Raw genomic sequence first — 16,470 nt, 5'->3', positions numbered from 1 at the left:
TATATACCTCCCGGGGGCTCCCCCGGGTATATACCATACATTAAAAATTATCATTTCTGCCCGTTGTTTAATTGTTTCTGTCAGTTCAGGGGCGGATCCAGGATTTTTTTTAGGAGGGGGTGCACTCGTCTCTTACTCTACTTCAACACCAATAAACCACATAGTTTTTGCAGAATACCAGTTGTATTAGAAAACCGCAGGTCATCTCAGGGGGGGTGCGCACCCCTTGCACCCTACCCCTAGATCCGCCCCTGCAGTTAGAGACAACACTAGCAAATATATTTTAAAGGAGAATACAAGAAAAGAAAAGGAAAAAAGTTTTGACATAAAGAAAATTTCTTGCAGACGTGCAAGCCATTTACTCCTTGGTAATCGGCTCCTGGCAGGGAAGGCCGGAATCTACTAGACTCACTCGTACGTAGTCTAGGAATCTACAAAAAGGCCATTCGTCGAGTTCTAAAACTCTCACTTTCAAATCGAGGCTTCATGCAAAACCGGTTTTTTTTTTCTGTGAAAATGAGTTAGTATTTCACCACTCGGAAATGGCCTGACGGCTTCAATAAGGAACCCATGACCACACAGCCTTGTCCACAGAGCATTTGAAAGACTTTCACGAATATCAGGAAACATCCAGACCCCTTTCCATCAATTTATACAGTATTAAACAAAATTAATATTCCAGTGTCTTATGGACGAATTCGAATGGATCAGAGCTATTGAATGAAATAAATAGTTTAGTTTAGTTTTTTCTTTAATCCATCTGGAGAAAAAGAGTTATTAAATTCCCAATTATATGTCACAAATCATTAATATCATTAATTACTTCGCACGTACTGTCTAGATCTAGTATCACTTTATAAGTGACGTCACAAACATTAAGTGACAAAATATCCTGAGGAATCTTTTGTCCGATCATATCACTTCGAATATTCCATCAACGCGCACGTGAAAAGTTCCTAATCGGCAGTTTTATCTTAAAAAAATCATGGCTTCGGTTGATAAAGCGGCGATGGAGAAAGCTTATCTCGAAGTGAGAGACGACAAAGTGGATACTAACTGGTAAGTTGAAGGTTTTGTCCATTTTAATACGAATATTACCGAACGCCGGCGAAAAGAACTAATGATCAACCGGCTTCTTGCATAATGGGGAGGTTACCGCCTCCTTCAAGGATCATCACAAAGCCAGCGACAGTAATCTCGAATATTGCTATTTATTTCTTCAATGCGTATGCTTAATAGGAACTTGCATGTTCTTAATTACTTATAAAAAGAAATGAAGTAAAATATTTGGCAATGATGGGTTGTTCTCAGTACGCCAGGAATTATAATCTGACGCCGCCGTTTGAAAATGTTAAATAGCCTCAAAGGAAATTGCAACGATTGCGGAAATAATTAAATTGGGTGTATTGGCTAGTGAAGGATATTCGAAAAAATATTTGACATTGGCGATGTGCGAGTATTTTACCTTGGTTTTTCCTTTACAAACCTGAACTTTTTATCGGGGTTGAAATGTAATACAAAGGTAAACGCGCTTTTAACAGCTGAGTTATTTATTTAAAGGGTCATTGTTTATATTCAACAACAAAGATCTTTAAAGGCGTCTCAAATTTGCAAAATCTTGGGTCAACTGGTCAATCCCTTTTACGTTATTTCCGTTCCAGAAATATCCTAGAATAAGCAATGAGATTCATTAATGAAACTTTTCAAATGCAATATGATCGCGAAAGGGATTATTCATTGAGGAGTACGGATAATAATTGAACCAAGAATGTTATGGGAGAAGGCCTATAGATACAAAAAAGTTTAAACGGGGTGGAGAAGGGAAGATTGTGGGAAAATAAAAACATACACGGTGAGCAGCCAAAAAACTGTTACTTTCACCTTCCAAATTATAGTTTCGGGAAGTCTTTGCAATGTGCGCAATAGATTGGAAAATTTTGAATTCTAGAATGCCTCATCTGATGGCTCCTAATGCAGCGGAACGGGTCTCAGGTAAAGCAGTGACAGGCCTGAGAGGCCCCCAAATTAGACTGAAAGGCCAAGGCCACTTGACGTGAACCTGAGTAGCTCCTCACCTCCCCTGCTGGGCCCTAATGGTCCGCTCCCAGTACCGCGCGGAGAGCGATGAGTGATGGCTTGGAAAGGGGAAACGGTAGCCTGCGACACAGACGTATTTCCGGTGGTCGTTTCTCCCGGAAATACGTCTGTGTTTGCAAGCCAGGAAAGGGTGGCGTTGGACGCGTTGGCCTGGTTTGTGACACTGACTGCCGGCCATCGTTATTTTTAATAGGCCATTTCCGAGTTCCAAAAAATCTCGCTTTCAAGACGAGGCTAAGTGCAAAACCTTTGTTGTGAAAATGAGTTTTTTTGCATCATAATTAAAAATCATTTTCATATCAATGGCTTCGCACTTAGCCTCGCTTTGAAAGTGAGATTTTTTTGAACTCGGAAATGGCCTATTGTCTTGTCTCTCAAGCCTTGCGTGATGACTATGACTATTATGGTAGGCCAAAAAAATGGGTCTCAAATGTCGCACAGCTTAGAGAATATTTTTGTCACGTTTTCGTTAGTCTCAGTAAATTTCTTAACCTTAACATACACGTCGCAATTTCACCACGCAGAATTTGTTCTGCCCTTTTCTGCCCTTGCTAGATCTACCAGTACGTATGTTTTGTTCCTTATAGATCACTAGATCACTATAAATCACGTGGGCGCGCTTGCGTATTTCTCGTTCCAGTCTCCCCCAACTATAGGTGTCAGTTAAAAGGGATTGTGACTGTATTCCTTTGTTTTGTTCCGTTAGGGCTGTTTTTAAGTACAGCGAAAACACGATCGTTTTCATAGCATCTGGGACAGATTATGAGGAATTTTTGAAACAATTTGAAGGTTTGTATATTTATAGCCTCAGATTTACCGTATTTGTTTAATGATCGCAGCATTACTTTTCATCGTTCCTTGCACTGTTAAAGACGTGTGGCACTAGAATTATCCCCCAAGACAACTTTTACTAGCGTTAATATAGCCTGTGTATCAAGCGTTTCCGCGCGGTTTCGGAGCAACGAACGAGGAACGAGAGTCAAAGACTTCGCGAAAAATGGAGCGAGTTAAAGAGCGGGGAGGGGCTCTCTTTCCACTTTCCGCGGGGCCAAAACCGAAAATCCCGTTCTCTGTCGTTCCTCGGTCTTTCTCTGCCCCGAAACCACACGGAAACGCTTGCTACACATGCAGGCTAGCGTTAATAGACCTTTCCCGCATTACTATAAACAAAACACCAACTCGAGGCTTGAACTGACAACACAGTGATTTGTCCGCCCGAACCTCGATCTCATTTCTTTGTGTTTTCTCAGTCTGGCGTAACGCGGGAAAGTCTTGTAGCCTGCATGACAGGCGTTTGAAACTAGGGGAAGAAAAAAGAAGGAATTCAGAACGCCCATCCTTCTGTGCGCCCGATTTCCCCTCCCTTTTTAGGGATGCCTTCCACAAAACTCACGTTTTATAGCTGCTAAATGCTTTGTTCATAGTTGAAGTGCACTTTAGTTCAGTCACAGACTAGTTCACAGGCAATCTCTTCAAAATAATTTCCAAAAAGTAATACGAATATATGGCAACGGAATAAAAAAAAATCCAGCTTGCTGGAAGCAACCAGTTGGCTATTTACAAGCATGACGGAGGATTAAACTAAGGCTGATCGATGAATAAATCCAGCCAGTGGTCAGAGCGGAACTCGAACCCACCAATTAACTCGGAATTGCGATTGAGTCCGACTTGTTGACCACTCGGACTCGCCGCCTCCTTTAATTTCCAATAGGGACCTTACGATCCGACGACGGCGACGTCCATGAAAACATCGTTGAAAAATAGACTTCCTATCCTTTAACTTTTTCGTGATTATACTATGTCGGCCAAATACAGAAAAGAAGGGAATTTATGTTGGAGCTGAAGAGAGGGGACCGCCCCCGAGTTCAGACAGAGATGCCAGAATTTATAGCCTTCCCGTTCCTGTTCTCAAGTGAACGTAAAATTTGGCAATGTCTCGTCGTAGTTGTGCAGGGATGGTAACAAAAAAGCCTGATACACCTGCAAAGTTGTTGTTTTGCTTATTAAACCTGTTGCTTCTTTGACGTTCCCGTTGCCGTCGCCGTCGTAGTTTTGTAAGGTCCATAGTAACGTTAACGAAGATGGCACTGTTTCGCAGACGGACTTGACCAGAAGTTTGATTCCGTCAGTGGCGCAGGCTGAACTTGTAAGGCCATTTTTTATTGTGACTAATCTTATTACGCAGCGGGTGAACGAGCCTACGGTTATGTCAGGATTGAGACTGGTGACGAGTTAAGCAAGCGAGCAAAGTTTGCTCTCATAACATGGGTCAGTGAAACTGTTCCTCCGTTAAAGAAGGCCAAAGTCAGTACAGACAAAGCTTCTGTCAAGCAAACTATCCAGGTAATGAACTTGTTTTTTATGGAGCTCTCGCGTTCTTGGGTTTTCACTTTCTTACGTTCTCGCTCGTCAGATTTCCCCCTATCCGCTTTTCTTTTTTTAACGTCACCCAGGTTATTTATTCCCCTTTTTTGGATGTGTTGTTTACAGCAATCATGTTTCGGTTATCTCGTGGCTTTTTTGTGCATTTCTTGTCCGTTAACTCCCACAGGCTATCTTTAGTAATGTCATGAAAATTAGTCTAAAATTTCATCTGTATCTTCGCCCCATCCCCCAGCCCCCCCCCCCCCCCCCCCTCCCAGCGGGCGTGAGGCGAAGAGACGGATGACATTTGAGACTACACAAAACCCATCTTATAGGAGAATTGCTCTCGAGGGTCGCTACTTGACTTTTATTTTAAGCGTGATCCTGACTGGCGATGCGATCATACGTGTGAGCATAAGGAGCGTGTGCGCTAGTGAGGACATCCTTGACAAACGAATAAGCATAAGAATATCAAAACCTTGCGTTCTTCTTATGTTTATCTCAAGGTCGCCTTCAAATGCGCATATCCTTACTACTATGCTTGCGTTATTCTAGCGTGAGAAAACAGCCAACATTTCGCGACGCCAGACGAGAGCAAAAAGTCCATACTGACGATGCGTCACTACCCAGATCCAGTAGGTAGTGCTTATGATTGGTCGTGCCGCGTGGGAAATTTGCTTCAGCCAATCAGAAGCACTATCCAGATCTGGTTAGTGACGCATCATCAGTATAGAATTTCTGCGCTCGTCTTGTGAGACGTTATTTCGCTGGAAAACCAGTGGTGGCGTCGAGAATTGTCGGCTGTTTTCTCATTCTAGCGTCATTCTTACGGCTTACGCTTATACTTGTGTCTGCGTTGTTAGTGAGGACCCGCAGGCTGATTCCCGGGGGGGGGGGGAGGAACTCGACCATTATATTGGTATTGGTGAGCCGCTGAGGGTTTAAACCCTGACCCTGTTTAGGACAACAATAAGCCTACAATACATAGCGCCCTGCTTATGACAACACCCTCACTTTAATTACCCTGTTTAGGACAAAGGACAAACTGGGCGCCATCTTGTTTTAAAGCCATTTAATGGCAGTTTCAATACAACAAATTCACCTTATAGTCAATGGTTTTGTATATTTGGAGTACAAACAAATTTCATTCTGTTTATAGTTAGGACAGACTTGCGCAAATCATATGCCCTGATTAAGACAGACTCGCTTGAAATTATATACCCTGTTTAGGACAGAGAGGTCAGAAACCATATCCTATCCAGCGGCACATCCCCGTATAGGCCATATAAGGGAGTAACCCCCGGGGACTTAATCTTACTCTCCGCGAGGACCTAGTTTAGTGGCCTTAGCTCCCACAAGTCTCCTGTGGCTCTGTGGTAGAGCACCTGGACTGGTAACCGGAGACTCATAAGTTCGGCTCCTGTTGAAGGTAATCGGATATTTTCTTCCGAGCCGTCTGTGTCATAGACTGGAAAAAACCTCATCTTTCTCATGTATGCATTAGGCTTAAACTTCACCATCACATTTTGTTTTCTATCAATAATGATTTGGAAAAACTAACATTTGTAAGGAATGCAAATAAATGCGCGTTCAAAAGAAAAACCGCCTCTAAACATGCAAACGGGTTCAATCCGTGCTGAAGTCGATAAAGTCTTGGTGTGAATTTCCTGATCCATGCAAATTTTAGAGCACTTTAACTCCTTTATGCCGGAACCCGTATAGATTTCCATTCCTTGATGATCGCGTCACGATGTCACCGAAACATCGGGACATTCTTTCGTTAGATTTTAAATGCTTAGACGTTTTTTATCGAAGGCTTAATTAACTGTTGTACTTTTTGACTTGATTGCAGAACTTTGCGGTGGAAATTTTCACTAGTCACATGGAGGACCTCCAGTTTGATAATGTAAAACAGACTCTCGTAAAAGCGGGTGGAGCAAACTATGGCACCGGAAAATAAATTATAAATTCTCTCTCGATTTTACTGAAATTATCATTTTTGCTTCTTCTTCTGTTTCTCATGAATTAGCCCTTCAGTAATTACAAACCATCAACAGTCGATCGAGTGCTGCGATTGAAAAAGTTATCAAAAGCACTTCACTAACTTTTATATTTCAAGAGTCGTAATTAAAACAAAGAAATTCATCAAACCAGGGTTCATGACTAACCTAGAAATGTCTGGAAGTTCAATTATATCGACGAATTTGATTGGCGAAAGTAACTTATCCAAGCACAGTTTTATCTCTTACTAGTTTCGATACTTAAATTTGAAAAAATCATTAATTCAGTGACATTGTGCACGCTTTACGGCTGTGTTAGACCTGTATTCCTGTGTCTCTTATATGTCTTTGTGATTGAGAAGGAATAAACTATGGTAAAATATCAAATTGAAAAAGTCTGATGTTTTGATAACGTATAACAATTTACTAATTTGCAGCGTTCGACATGTTCGAAGTTAATACTTAACGGTAACTTTGTACCGAGTCTTGGAAAACGGGTAAAATTACATTGTTTCGAGCTTGCGTAAGTGTAAAACGACCAGAAATAGAAGTTATAGGGAAGTGAATACTTTTAAAAACTGGAGGACTATCTTTCAGTTAAATGTGGACGGGCAAAAGCGAAGTCGTTCAAGACAAGTCAATCACCCACCAGCTTGTAAAAATTGTAGAGTACAGGCAGATAAGTGCTAGTCTCTAATCTTTATGGTTTTGAGCAATAGATCACGTAGATTAGGTCCAGACGTCTGATAATAGATTGAAAGCTTTCAATTTTTGCGATATCTACGCTCAAAATGAAAGCGAAGGCTCTAGTATGGACGTGCAGCTTTTGACGAGTTTTTGCTATCGCGAAACAGAGGTTTTCGAAACGCATTGGTATGGACAAGGCCATAAGCAATTTTCATGCGCGAGTTAGCGAGTTACGCAAAGGAAAAAACGTCCACGCCGCTGAGTCGTTATCTGAATTTCTAAAGAGGTCAAATATGGAGGGTAATTCCTATTCCTCGTTGAAATTTGTACTCCTCCGGCAACCGAATGTTGACTGTATAAAAAGGAAATGTAAACACACCTGGATATAAGAAATTCAAGGAGCACTGGCTGGCCCGGCCTCGTCCAGAAGCTGTAAGCTCTCTACTTTGATTTCACTACATTTACGACAAATAAAATCAGCCAACATTTCTCGACGCCACTACCGCTTTTCCCGCGAAGTGACCCACGCTTGCAACGCGCTCAGAAATTGCATACTGATGATGTATGGCTACCCAGATCTGGATAGTGCTACTGATTGGTCGTGTTACTTGGGAAATTTAATTTACTTCAACCAATCAGAAACACTCGCCAGATCTGGGTAGTGAAATGTCATCAGTATGGAATTTCTTCGCTCGTTCATCAGACGTCATTTCGCAGGAAAACCAGTGGTGGCCTCGCAAAATGATGGCTGTTTTCTCGGGCTGCTAGCGAGCGTGAACGTGGTTGTAATTCTTACCAACACAATGCCCTTTGCTCCCATTTTTTATCTTTCACTCTTTAGTAGTGTCCATTTGTTTTCGTCCTCCTTTTGACTTAAAACTTCCGCCATTATAATTTACGCGCGTCCCATGAATCCAAGAATGACAATTCATACAGTAAATCGCCCCAGGTTTGAACGCTTGCGATACCAAGTCATTTAATTTACCGCCAAAATATTAAGGATAAAACCTCTCTTGCTCCTAAACATCCTTTTAAGAAAGAAATAAGTTGCAAGAGCACGAAGCGTTGAATACGTATCTCTTTTTGTGGTTAGTAAAGACACCCCATCCACTTAGATCTACCCCGGGTCCCAGAGACTGTTTTTTTTCCATGCCTGCTTTCCGGTTTTCGTTAGTCTTTATACATTCGCGTAGCTTTGGCTTTCGGCCGAAGATCTGTCGGCGGCCGACCGATGTATCCCGCCGCACGCGACAAAAAACGCATGGTACCTAGGGTAACTTTGATCCGCTCTTCCCTGGCTGTCATTTAATTACATACCCGACTCCGCGGTCAAGAGATCCATTGTGCTGATCGACCAGAATGGGGACAAACTTCGCCATAATTCCAAGTATCAACACAGTCACTAGAAAATGATTTATTCTAACGTCAGGGTTTCTCAAAGGCAAGGCCCGCGCGTGAATTTTGAGATACAAAACCATCAAGAACAGACTAGTGAGCCCGCGGGCAATCAGCTCCACCCCTGCCCAGCGGTAGCTATGATAACCGACTGACCAGAATTCCACGAGAGCTGCTTTGTTGATCAAACTTGTAAAAGCTACAGCGCCCAAAAAGCAAACCTTATAGTAAGCAAACGAAACCGACAAAACTACGCTATTTTTGTTATCTGGCTTAAATTGTGTAAATTAGAATTTTCCTGAAATATATGCGCCCATTCTTTCGACGAACCTATTATAGGTAAGTAGCCCCCTGGAATATTCTAAAAAGCTGTGTAGAAGGAACTAACTTGGAGATTCATTATGAACTTTGCCTACCCCCCTCTCCCCTGGCCATAACAAATGAACAACCCCTACGTCAGATTACGGCATCTAGATTCTTTAAGGATATCGCATTCGCCCCCTCCCTCTCCCCCTTCCCCCCCAATGCCCGTTGTGCTTAACATTCTATATACTCTAAGGAGAAAAAGAGAGAGCGAGGAGGAAGAAAGGAAACGAGAAGAGGAAAAAAGCAATGGTTGCACTCTTAATTTTTATAATGGCTACGAAAAAAAAAACTGTTGGACGCGAAAGGTCCATTTGGTGGTAACGTTTTCAAAAATCCGGCTAGATATATATAGTTGTCATTTACAATATTATCAGGTAACGACAGTAAAATAAGTATTAAAAAGGTAAATCTTTATTGAGAGTCTCCAATGGCATCAACAGCAATGCAATTACACTAAGTACGGAAAGGCATGAGAGCGTGGCTATTCTTTATTTTAGGCCAATAAACCAATTACAATACATACATTTTCACAAAATCAGTTGAAGAAATATGTATAATAAAAATAGTAGAAAAACAGATCTACTGGTACCCAAAGAAGCTAATGAAGGTGTAAAGCTTCAAAACTAACAAAACAAACAAACTCTAGCCTGCGTAGCTCGCGGTTTTGTTTGTCGAGAGCGCAAATTTGGAGAGACGAAGCCATGAAGAGAATGGGTTGTAAACAAACAAGCCGCCATCAGTGGGTGGCTAAATGTGTTTAGACTCCCTTGAGTCACTAGTTAAACTGATTGCTATACAGGCTGTGCAAAAAGAGAAAAGGCTAACAACGAAGTAACTGATGGGTACTAAAAAGAATTCTCATCTACAGGGAGATCTTGCTAAGATTTTCTTTCATTTACGAGAGAAAAGATTGATTAAGTCATAATAAAACGCAGATGGCATCGTATTGAACGGAAGGTACACCGTTTGATGTTGATAATAAGCAGATCAGGTTTCGTACCATAGGGCAGGCTGATTAACTATAGAGAGGTTACGAAAGTGGCAATAGATTGTTTAGTGTTGATAAGAATACACACCAAAAAGGTTAAGAGTAAATGGAGCAATTTAGGTTTCTGGGTAACTGACCACCTACCCCTCCCCTAAGTCAGTATTAACGCTTACTTCTCACTTAGGGCAAAATTTTGACTTAGGGGAGGGGTAGGTGGTCAGTTATCCAGATACTGTTACTCAATTAATCCGAGTTTAAAATAAGGTAGATGTTGAGGACTTCGAGTTCAATAATCACGTGATCAAAGGTTTGAAAGGTTTGCGGATAGGGGTATTCCGATTTCACGTTTGAGCTGTGGTTATCAAAACCGAGTTTAAGCAGACGTTGTTAAATAAAACATTATTAGCATTTCCTCAACCAACCCATGTTATCTTAACGATGTTCTCTTTTTGTTACCAACGTCGAGAGTGAAGTTGGGCGAAAAAATCACTCATAAAACAGTTTATAGGCTCACTGACTGTTTCCAACCGCTAGGTTTCGTTAGGAAGAAATGGACAGTCATTCCAAACGTGTTTCGACGTGTTCAAAGCCCTGTCCACACAAATGCGTTTTCAAAAGTATGCATTTTCATTGTCATCGAAAACGCGTTCGACGGATTCGCTTCCACACCACCTTTTTGATGCGTTTACGACTGTCCACACCAAAACGTTCGAAAACGATAGAACTGCACGGTGTGACGTAAGTTGAACTCTATGCGCATGCTCTAAACACACGCGCCTATGATATTTTCGGCATCATTTTATTTTGATGCGTTTTCGACCGTTCACACTAATACGATATGTACGCGTTTTCGTTTTGATCTACTTTCAAGAGCGACGCTCAGGGTATTAGAACGGACGGAGTACCTAAACGCATTGAAATGTGTGCTTTTTCAAATGAAAATGCATTAGTGTGAACGAGGTTTAAGATACACCAGAAAACGTCTTAATTACACCCGTCATTTATCAGTCAGTTACTTGTGATTCTTCGACAAATGGTCACATGACAGTATCACGATGTCTCGTCGTAGTTGTGCAGGGATGGTAACAAAAAAGCCTGATACACCTGCAAAGTTGTTGTTTTGCTTATTAAACCTGTTGCTTCTTTGACGTTCCCGTTGCCGTCGCCGTCGTAGTTTTGTAAGGTCCATAGTAACGTTAACGAAGATGGCACTGTTTCGCAGACGGACTTGACCAGAAGTTTGATTCCGTCAGTGGCGCAGGCTGAACTTGTAAGGCCATTTTTTATTGTGACTAATCTTATTACGCAGCGGGTGAACGAGCCTACGGTTATGTCAGGATTGAGACTGGTGACGAGTTAAGCAAGCGAGCAAAGTTTGCTCTCATAACATGGGTCAGTGAAAACGTCTTAATTACACCCGTCATTTATCAGTCAGTTACTTGTGATTCTTCGACAAATGGTCACATGACAGTATCACGATGTTCACTGTAAAGTTGATCATCTTTAAACTCTGAACGACTAGTTAACAGAGGGCTTGTTTCCTGATTTTTGTGCGACACCTTAATGAGACCAAATCTGGTCTGCACGAAGAGAAAGTGTAAGCACACGTGAATGAGAAACCCAAGGAGCATTGGCAGGCCGGCTTCGTGCAGTATCTGCAAGCTTTCTTCCTTGATTTCACAGCTACGACAAAATAAAATGGCAGTATTATTGTAAGGTAATAAATACTTAGTTTTCTTGGATTATTATACGTTTTTGGGAAACTGCCCACCTACCCCTCCCCTAAGCCAACATTTTGCTCTGAGTGAGAAGTAAGTGTCAATGTTAGCTTAGGGGAAGGGTAGGTGGGCAGTTTCCCAGAAAAGTATAATGATCGTACCTTAGCCTTTCCATGGTCTACACTTTATAGACCATAGCTTTCGACCAATCAGCGAGCTAGGATTCGTTCAGTTATTGTAAAAATAGCGCTGTCCACTGGACAAATCACTATCCAGCGGATAAGTATTAGGAAAACCAATTAAACTATCAACTGGATAGAGATTTATCCAGTGCTAGTGGATATCGTTCTTCTCCTTTCCAACGACCGGGGCCTGATCGGTCGATTCATTAGTTTTCTTAAGGCGCTTTCCAAGGGAAACTGCCCACCTACCCCTCCCCTAAGGCAACATTTTTCCCCAAGTGAGAAGTAAGTGTGAATGTTAGCTTAGGGGAGGGGTAGGTGGGCAGTTTGCCAGAAAAGTGTAATGATCCGAACCATCTTCTTTGTGCATAACATTTAGGATTTGACTGATGTTGATGGTTAGTTTTTATTAAAAGGGACATTCTAATTACGATGGGAATCGAATAGGTTGGTCGGTCTGTACTGACAAATGAAAAGTGCCCTTAGTTTCTATTATGTGGTTTGATTCCTTTGTTCCAGGTTAATTTATTAGCTAGTGAACTGCGTTAGAGTTGCTGTGAATGTTGAAGCAATGATCGTCGAGGCCTTAGACGGTAACCAATGAGTTGAATACCTTTTTCATTCATTTTGAAGACATTTAACGCCTCTTTCCCTATCATAGTTTTATATCTGTGGATAAAATCCTAGCACTTCCACAGGAGACTTGTTCTTTCCTCTCCAAATTGAAGAGGGGGTGGGTGGGAGGGACCAGGGGGGGCCAAACCCCCGCCTCTTCCTTAGCCCATTTTCGATTGTGAATATAAAGCATTGATGGGTGATTTTCCCTATTGTTCTATTTCCTGCCTTCTTAGAACTCCCACCTCTTATACGGTCCTCTTTCCCCCTTTTCCTCCGGGCTCCCACCCTTTGTCCTTTCCCCACTTTGGCTAACGCTCGAAACGTTCTTGTTAGTTCACGCACCTTATTTTCAAATCGAGAGGTCCAATGTACTCATCAACCAAAGAGGAAGCGAAAGCGGCCATAATTCCAAGCATCAACACTGGCACTAGAAAATGATTTATTCTCACATCAGGGTTTCTCAAAGGCAGGGCCCGCGCGTGAACTTTGAGATACAAAACCATCAGGAACAGTGTGGTGATCCCGCGGGCAGCCAGCTCTACCCCTGCCCAGAGGTAGTTGTGATAACCGACTGACCAGAATTCCGCGAGAGCTGCTTTGATCATCAAACTTGTAAAAGCCACGGCCCCCAAACAGCAAACCTACTTGGAAAATTAATAATTAGACAAACAAATAAACCAGGGAGGGAAACTTGTTCAAGTATGAAACAAAACTAAATGCAAGGCTGGTACTACGGCAAAGGGCTGATTTATTATAGGTCAATATTTCGGCTAACAAAATTAACCTTCCTCAGGGCCGGAGCAAAAGAGAGAAAATATCTTGAATTTAAATTTAAAATTTACATAAGTGGTTAATAATTAACTACAATTATAAATACTACATAGAATAATATACAGGTAAATGATTATACAATAAAAATAAAATAGACGGTTCAGACCGTGTGGTGACAGGGTTTTGCCTCTATCTATGAGGTACGCTTCTCTTGCCTTACGGCGTGACATGCTGGAAGTGGGTTGTAAGTCCAGCGTAATAAGTTCCATGTCTGCGAGTATGTTACACGCGAGTAAACTGAAATGAAACCAGTTTAGATATCTACAAGTAAATAAGTGGTCGCTCATAGAGATCTAAGAGCTACTCATCTCTTTGTAGCCTTAAATACTCAGTCAAGCTAAATCTATGGTAAAAACTGCTGTACTGATTTTTCTTCAACTCACCATAATTTTCACCCCTGCTGGATCTTGATCCCTCTTGTCAAAATCAAGGTTGTTCTTGAGTAAGAGAACCAATCCGCACCCAAGAATACAAAATGAGTTTAACACAGTAGCTACAGCCCGCGTGTAAACGCTAAGTTCCAGCTTTCGGACATAGTAAAGGCCGCAGGTGAATGGTGCGAGAAGGCAGCAAATACCGACGATAAACCCGATATTCCTGTTTTGCCGGCGCGATGACGTCATAACCCTCCTTGTGAGGGTTTGATCATCAACGAGTTCTTCAGGATCGTCTGTTTCGTTTTTGATTTGAATGGAATGCTCAAGGAAAAGGAGCGTGCAGAGGAGACGGTAATCTATCAGCAACGCTTTGTATAGTTCGTAGAGAACGTCAAACCAATTTCCGTAAACCGATCGGGCATCATTTTTCAGAACCGTCTTGTTTAAGTTCACTTGGGCGTCTACCCATCGCATAAAGTTGAAAAACGCCAGCACTTTGAAATAAAATTGCGCGTTCTCTTTGTAATAATCACGGACTCTTGAGTTCCTCAGCCAGACGTACACAGCGACTTGAATTAATTTTTGAACGACATATTGCCCATCTTTTATCACATTAAGCATCCACACGTCTCTTAGGGATTGCGGGGTCTCGTGTCTTGAGGCATGGGCCGCTAACAGAATCAGCAGTTCCGTTGTAATAAGAGGTAAGGTGATGACTGTTACAAGAAGCCCCATGGAGGGCTGATGTTGCCCGAGGGTACGACGATTGGAAGAGCCAGTTGGTCTTACAAAGAATAATCCGGCACCAAACAGGATGAATACCACGCCGACAAGGAAAACGGCGACTAGGCGATGATATAGACTTATCGTTGAATCGTTGGATTTTGTGAAGACATCGATTGAGGTCGTTATTAGCCCGACAAGAAAGAGAATGAACGCAGAATGCGAGGAGAAGAGTTTGACGAAGGGCTTAAAGCACACTCCAAGTGCACTCAATAGCAGCAAAATCAGGTAAAACAGCATTGAATACGACGCAGTGATGACTTGAGAAGCAAATGCCGTGGCGTTCAAATCTTTGAGCACCAAGCTTTCATTGCAAAGGCTATGGCTCGAAGGGTGTAAGGACATATTTACTCGCATGTTTCATGAGCCGGTATCCTTACCTACTAGGCCTTGACAATGCTTTCAGCATCCTTGAGTGACTTATTTCGTTAATTTCGAAACAACTTTGCGGTGTGCTCGTTCAAGCTAAATAAATGCAACTTTCGGTTTCTAACATTATTTCCCACACTTAATTATGAATATGTATATGTTTATTCATCATGTGAGACGCTCAAAATAAACTATTACACTTAGTCAAATATAACTAAATAATCGATGAGTTTTTTGTTAAAAAAAAGCAATTAAACGTATTTTTTTGAATAACTAACTGACGTTTCAAAACATTTCTAACTTTTGATCAACGCGAATCAGAACTTAAATAACTTGCTTTTCATAAACCATGAAAACAAAAAACGTATATTAAGATAATAGTTCTTTAACGGGCAAATGCTGATTGTGAAATATATAAAAATAAAATTGAAAACAAATTGACATAAAACTAAAAACATATATAAAACGAATCCTTTCCTTGAGTCCTCAAGAAAACTTTGAGGTAGCAAGTAATACACGCGTAGTTTTTAGTAAACGTCGTTTGAACACACAACAATGCTGCCCAAGAAATTTCGATTTAACGGCAATAAAAATCTCCTTAAGAATAAGAGAAATTTGCAACATAATGTTCTTTAAAAATTAGTATAGGTAATAGCATGATTTGTAGTGATATTTGGCATAAATACCACGAGTGATACTTCGAAATTGTTCTACGTAATTTCACGAGCCGTTAGGCGAGTGAAATTTGAGACAATTTTGAAATATCACGAGTGGGCGATTTATGCCAAATATCACGTACAAATCACGCTATTATTGTTTATACTACTACCAACAAAAGGTTAAATTTGTAGTTTTCACATGTAGGTATTTCAAATTAAGCTGAAATACCACTGCTCTAAGCCAATCAAATTACAGAAATTTCTCATGTAGTAGTATAAAATTATTAATATTCCTTTGCACAAACTAACATTAACTCAAGGCTGAAACTCTTCATTCCGGCGCATTATAAAAAGTTGCTTTCGATAAAAAGCTAGTAGAAATGGGGAATGTTCTTATTAGTAATGTAAAAATCCTTAGTGACTATGCCACAAAATGAAGAAACTGTTTCCTAAGTTAAAAATTTTTCATTTCTCTTATATAATGTAAAAATCCTTAGTGACTATGCCACAAAATGAAGAAACTTTTACCTTAGCCAAAAATTATTTACAGATTAAGTTTATTAACCTATATTATTATTCATTCAAAATATTTTCCCGATTCTCATTGGCTAAAAGCACACGTTTAATTCGCCATAACCAGTTACTGATGACCAAATTTGGAAGAATTTTGTGTTTAACGAGGAAATGACGTAAAAAATGCAGCGTTTTCGCAGGTTAAGGCACCGTTAACCGAGACGACCTGGGGACGAGGCTGAGTTGTTTTGCTTGTGAACTTGAAAAATGGCGGACATTTCACTCGTTTCAAGAGTAAGAACTAGGCGAAAAAATGGCAAGAACAGAAAGAAGACAACTCGAAGGGCGACATCTGCTATTTGGAGAATATCTGAAACGTGCACTATCGAAGAATGGGGAAGATAAACTTAACATCAATGGATCGATGGCGGTACGCATGTTTTAGCCATGTTTTTAAATTACCGGTACCGGTAGGAATTATTTTGAATGAATAATAAAACAATTATTGAATTCGGCTTTCGTA

The 16,470-nt window shown here is 41.0% G+C and overlaps 2 protein-coding genes across 2 annotated transcripts; one reads left to right on the top strand and one right to left on the bottom strand.

The window, feature by feature from the left end:
- Positions 1–892: 892 nt before the first annotated feature.
- On the top strand, positions 893–6,856 carry LOC140926644 (coactosin-like protein). The gene is made up of 4 exons (XM_073376363.1): positions 893–1,059; positions 2,804–2,886; positions 4,283–4,440; positions 6,314–6,856. The coding sequence occupies exons 1-4, from the start codon at positions 986–988 to the stop codon at positions 6,419–6,421; spliced, it is 423 nt and encodes a 140-aa protein (XP_073232464.1). The 5' UTR covers positions 893–985; the 3' UTR covers positions 6,422–6,856.
- Positions 6,857–11,276: 4,420 nt separating this feature from the next.
- On the bottom strand, positions 11,277–14,768 carry LOC140926643 (uncharacterized). Its single transcript, XM_073376362.1, has 3 exons — positions 13,630–14,768; positions 12,758–13,056; positions 11,277–11,580 (listed from the first exon to the last, which is right to left on the bottom strand). Exons 1-3 carry the CDS (start codon positions 14,761–14,763, stop codon positions 11,358–11,360), a joined length of 1,656 nt encoding a protein of 551 aa, XP_073232463.1. The 5' UTR covers positions 14,764–14,768; the 3' UTR covers positions 11,277–11,357.
- Positions 14,769–16,470: the final 1,702 nt, after the last annotated feature.

Source organism: Porites lutea, chromosome 2, assembly GCF_958299795.1.
Source record: "Porites lutea chromosome 2, jaPorLute2.1, whole genome shotgun sequence".
Taxonomy (NCBI): domain Eukaryota; kingdom Metazoa; phylum Cnidaria; class Anthozoa; order Scleractinia; family Poritidae; genus Porites; species Porites lutea.
The sequence above is the reverse complement of the archived record's forward strand: the minus strand, read 5'-3'. Positions and strand labels throughout refer to the sequence as shown.

What these genes read in the sequence shown, in the direction of transcription:
- LOC140926644 (XM_073376363.1), top strand. Translation starts at nt 986, where the DNA reads ATGGCTTCGGTTGATAAAGCGGCGATGGAGAAAGCTTATCTCGAAGTG. An exon ending in GACAAAGTGGATACTAACTG is followed by an intron (nt 1,060 to 2,803) that starts GTAAGTTGAAGG and finishes TTGTTCCGTTAG; the next exon opens with GGCTGTTTTTAAGTACAGCG. An exon ending in CTGTCAAGCAAACTATCCAG is followed by an intron (nt 4,441 to 6,313) that starts GTAATGAACTTG and finishes ACTTGATTGCAG; the next exon opens with AACTTTGCGGTGGAAATTTT.
- LOC140926643 (XM_073376362.1), bottom strand. Translation starts at nt 14,763, where the DNA reads ATGCGAGTAAATATGTCCTTACACCCTTCGAGCCATAGCCTTTGCAAT. An exon ending in CAGCAGGGGTGAAAATTATG is followed by an intron (nt 13,057 to 13,629) that starts GTGAGTTGAAGA and finishes TTTTCCAAGTAG; the next exon opens with GTTTGCTGTTTGGGGGCCGT. An exon ending in CCTCTCGATTTGAAAATAAG is followed by an intron (nt 11,581 to 12,757) that starts GTGCGTGAACTA and finishes ATTTTGTCGTAG; the next exon opens with CTGTGAAATCAAGGAAGAAA.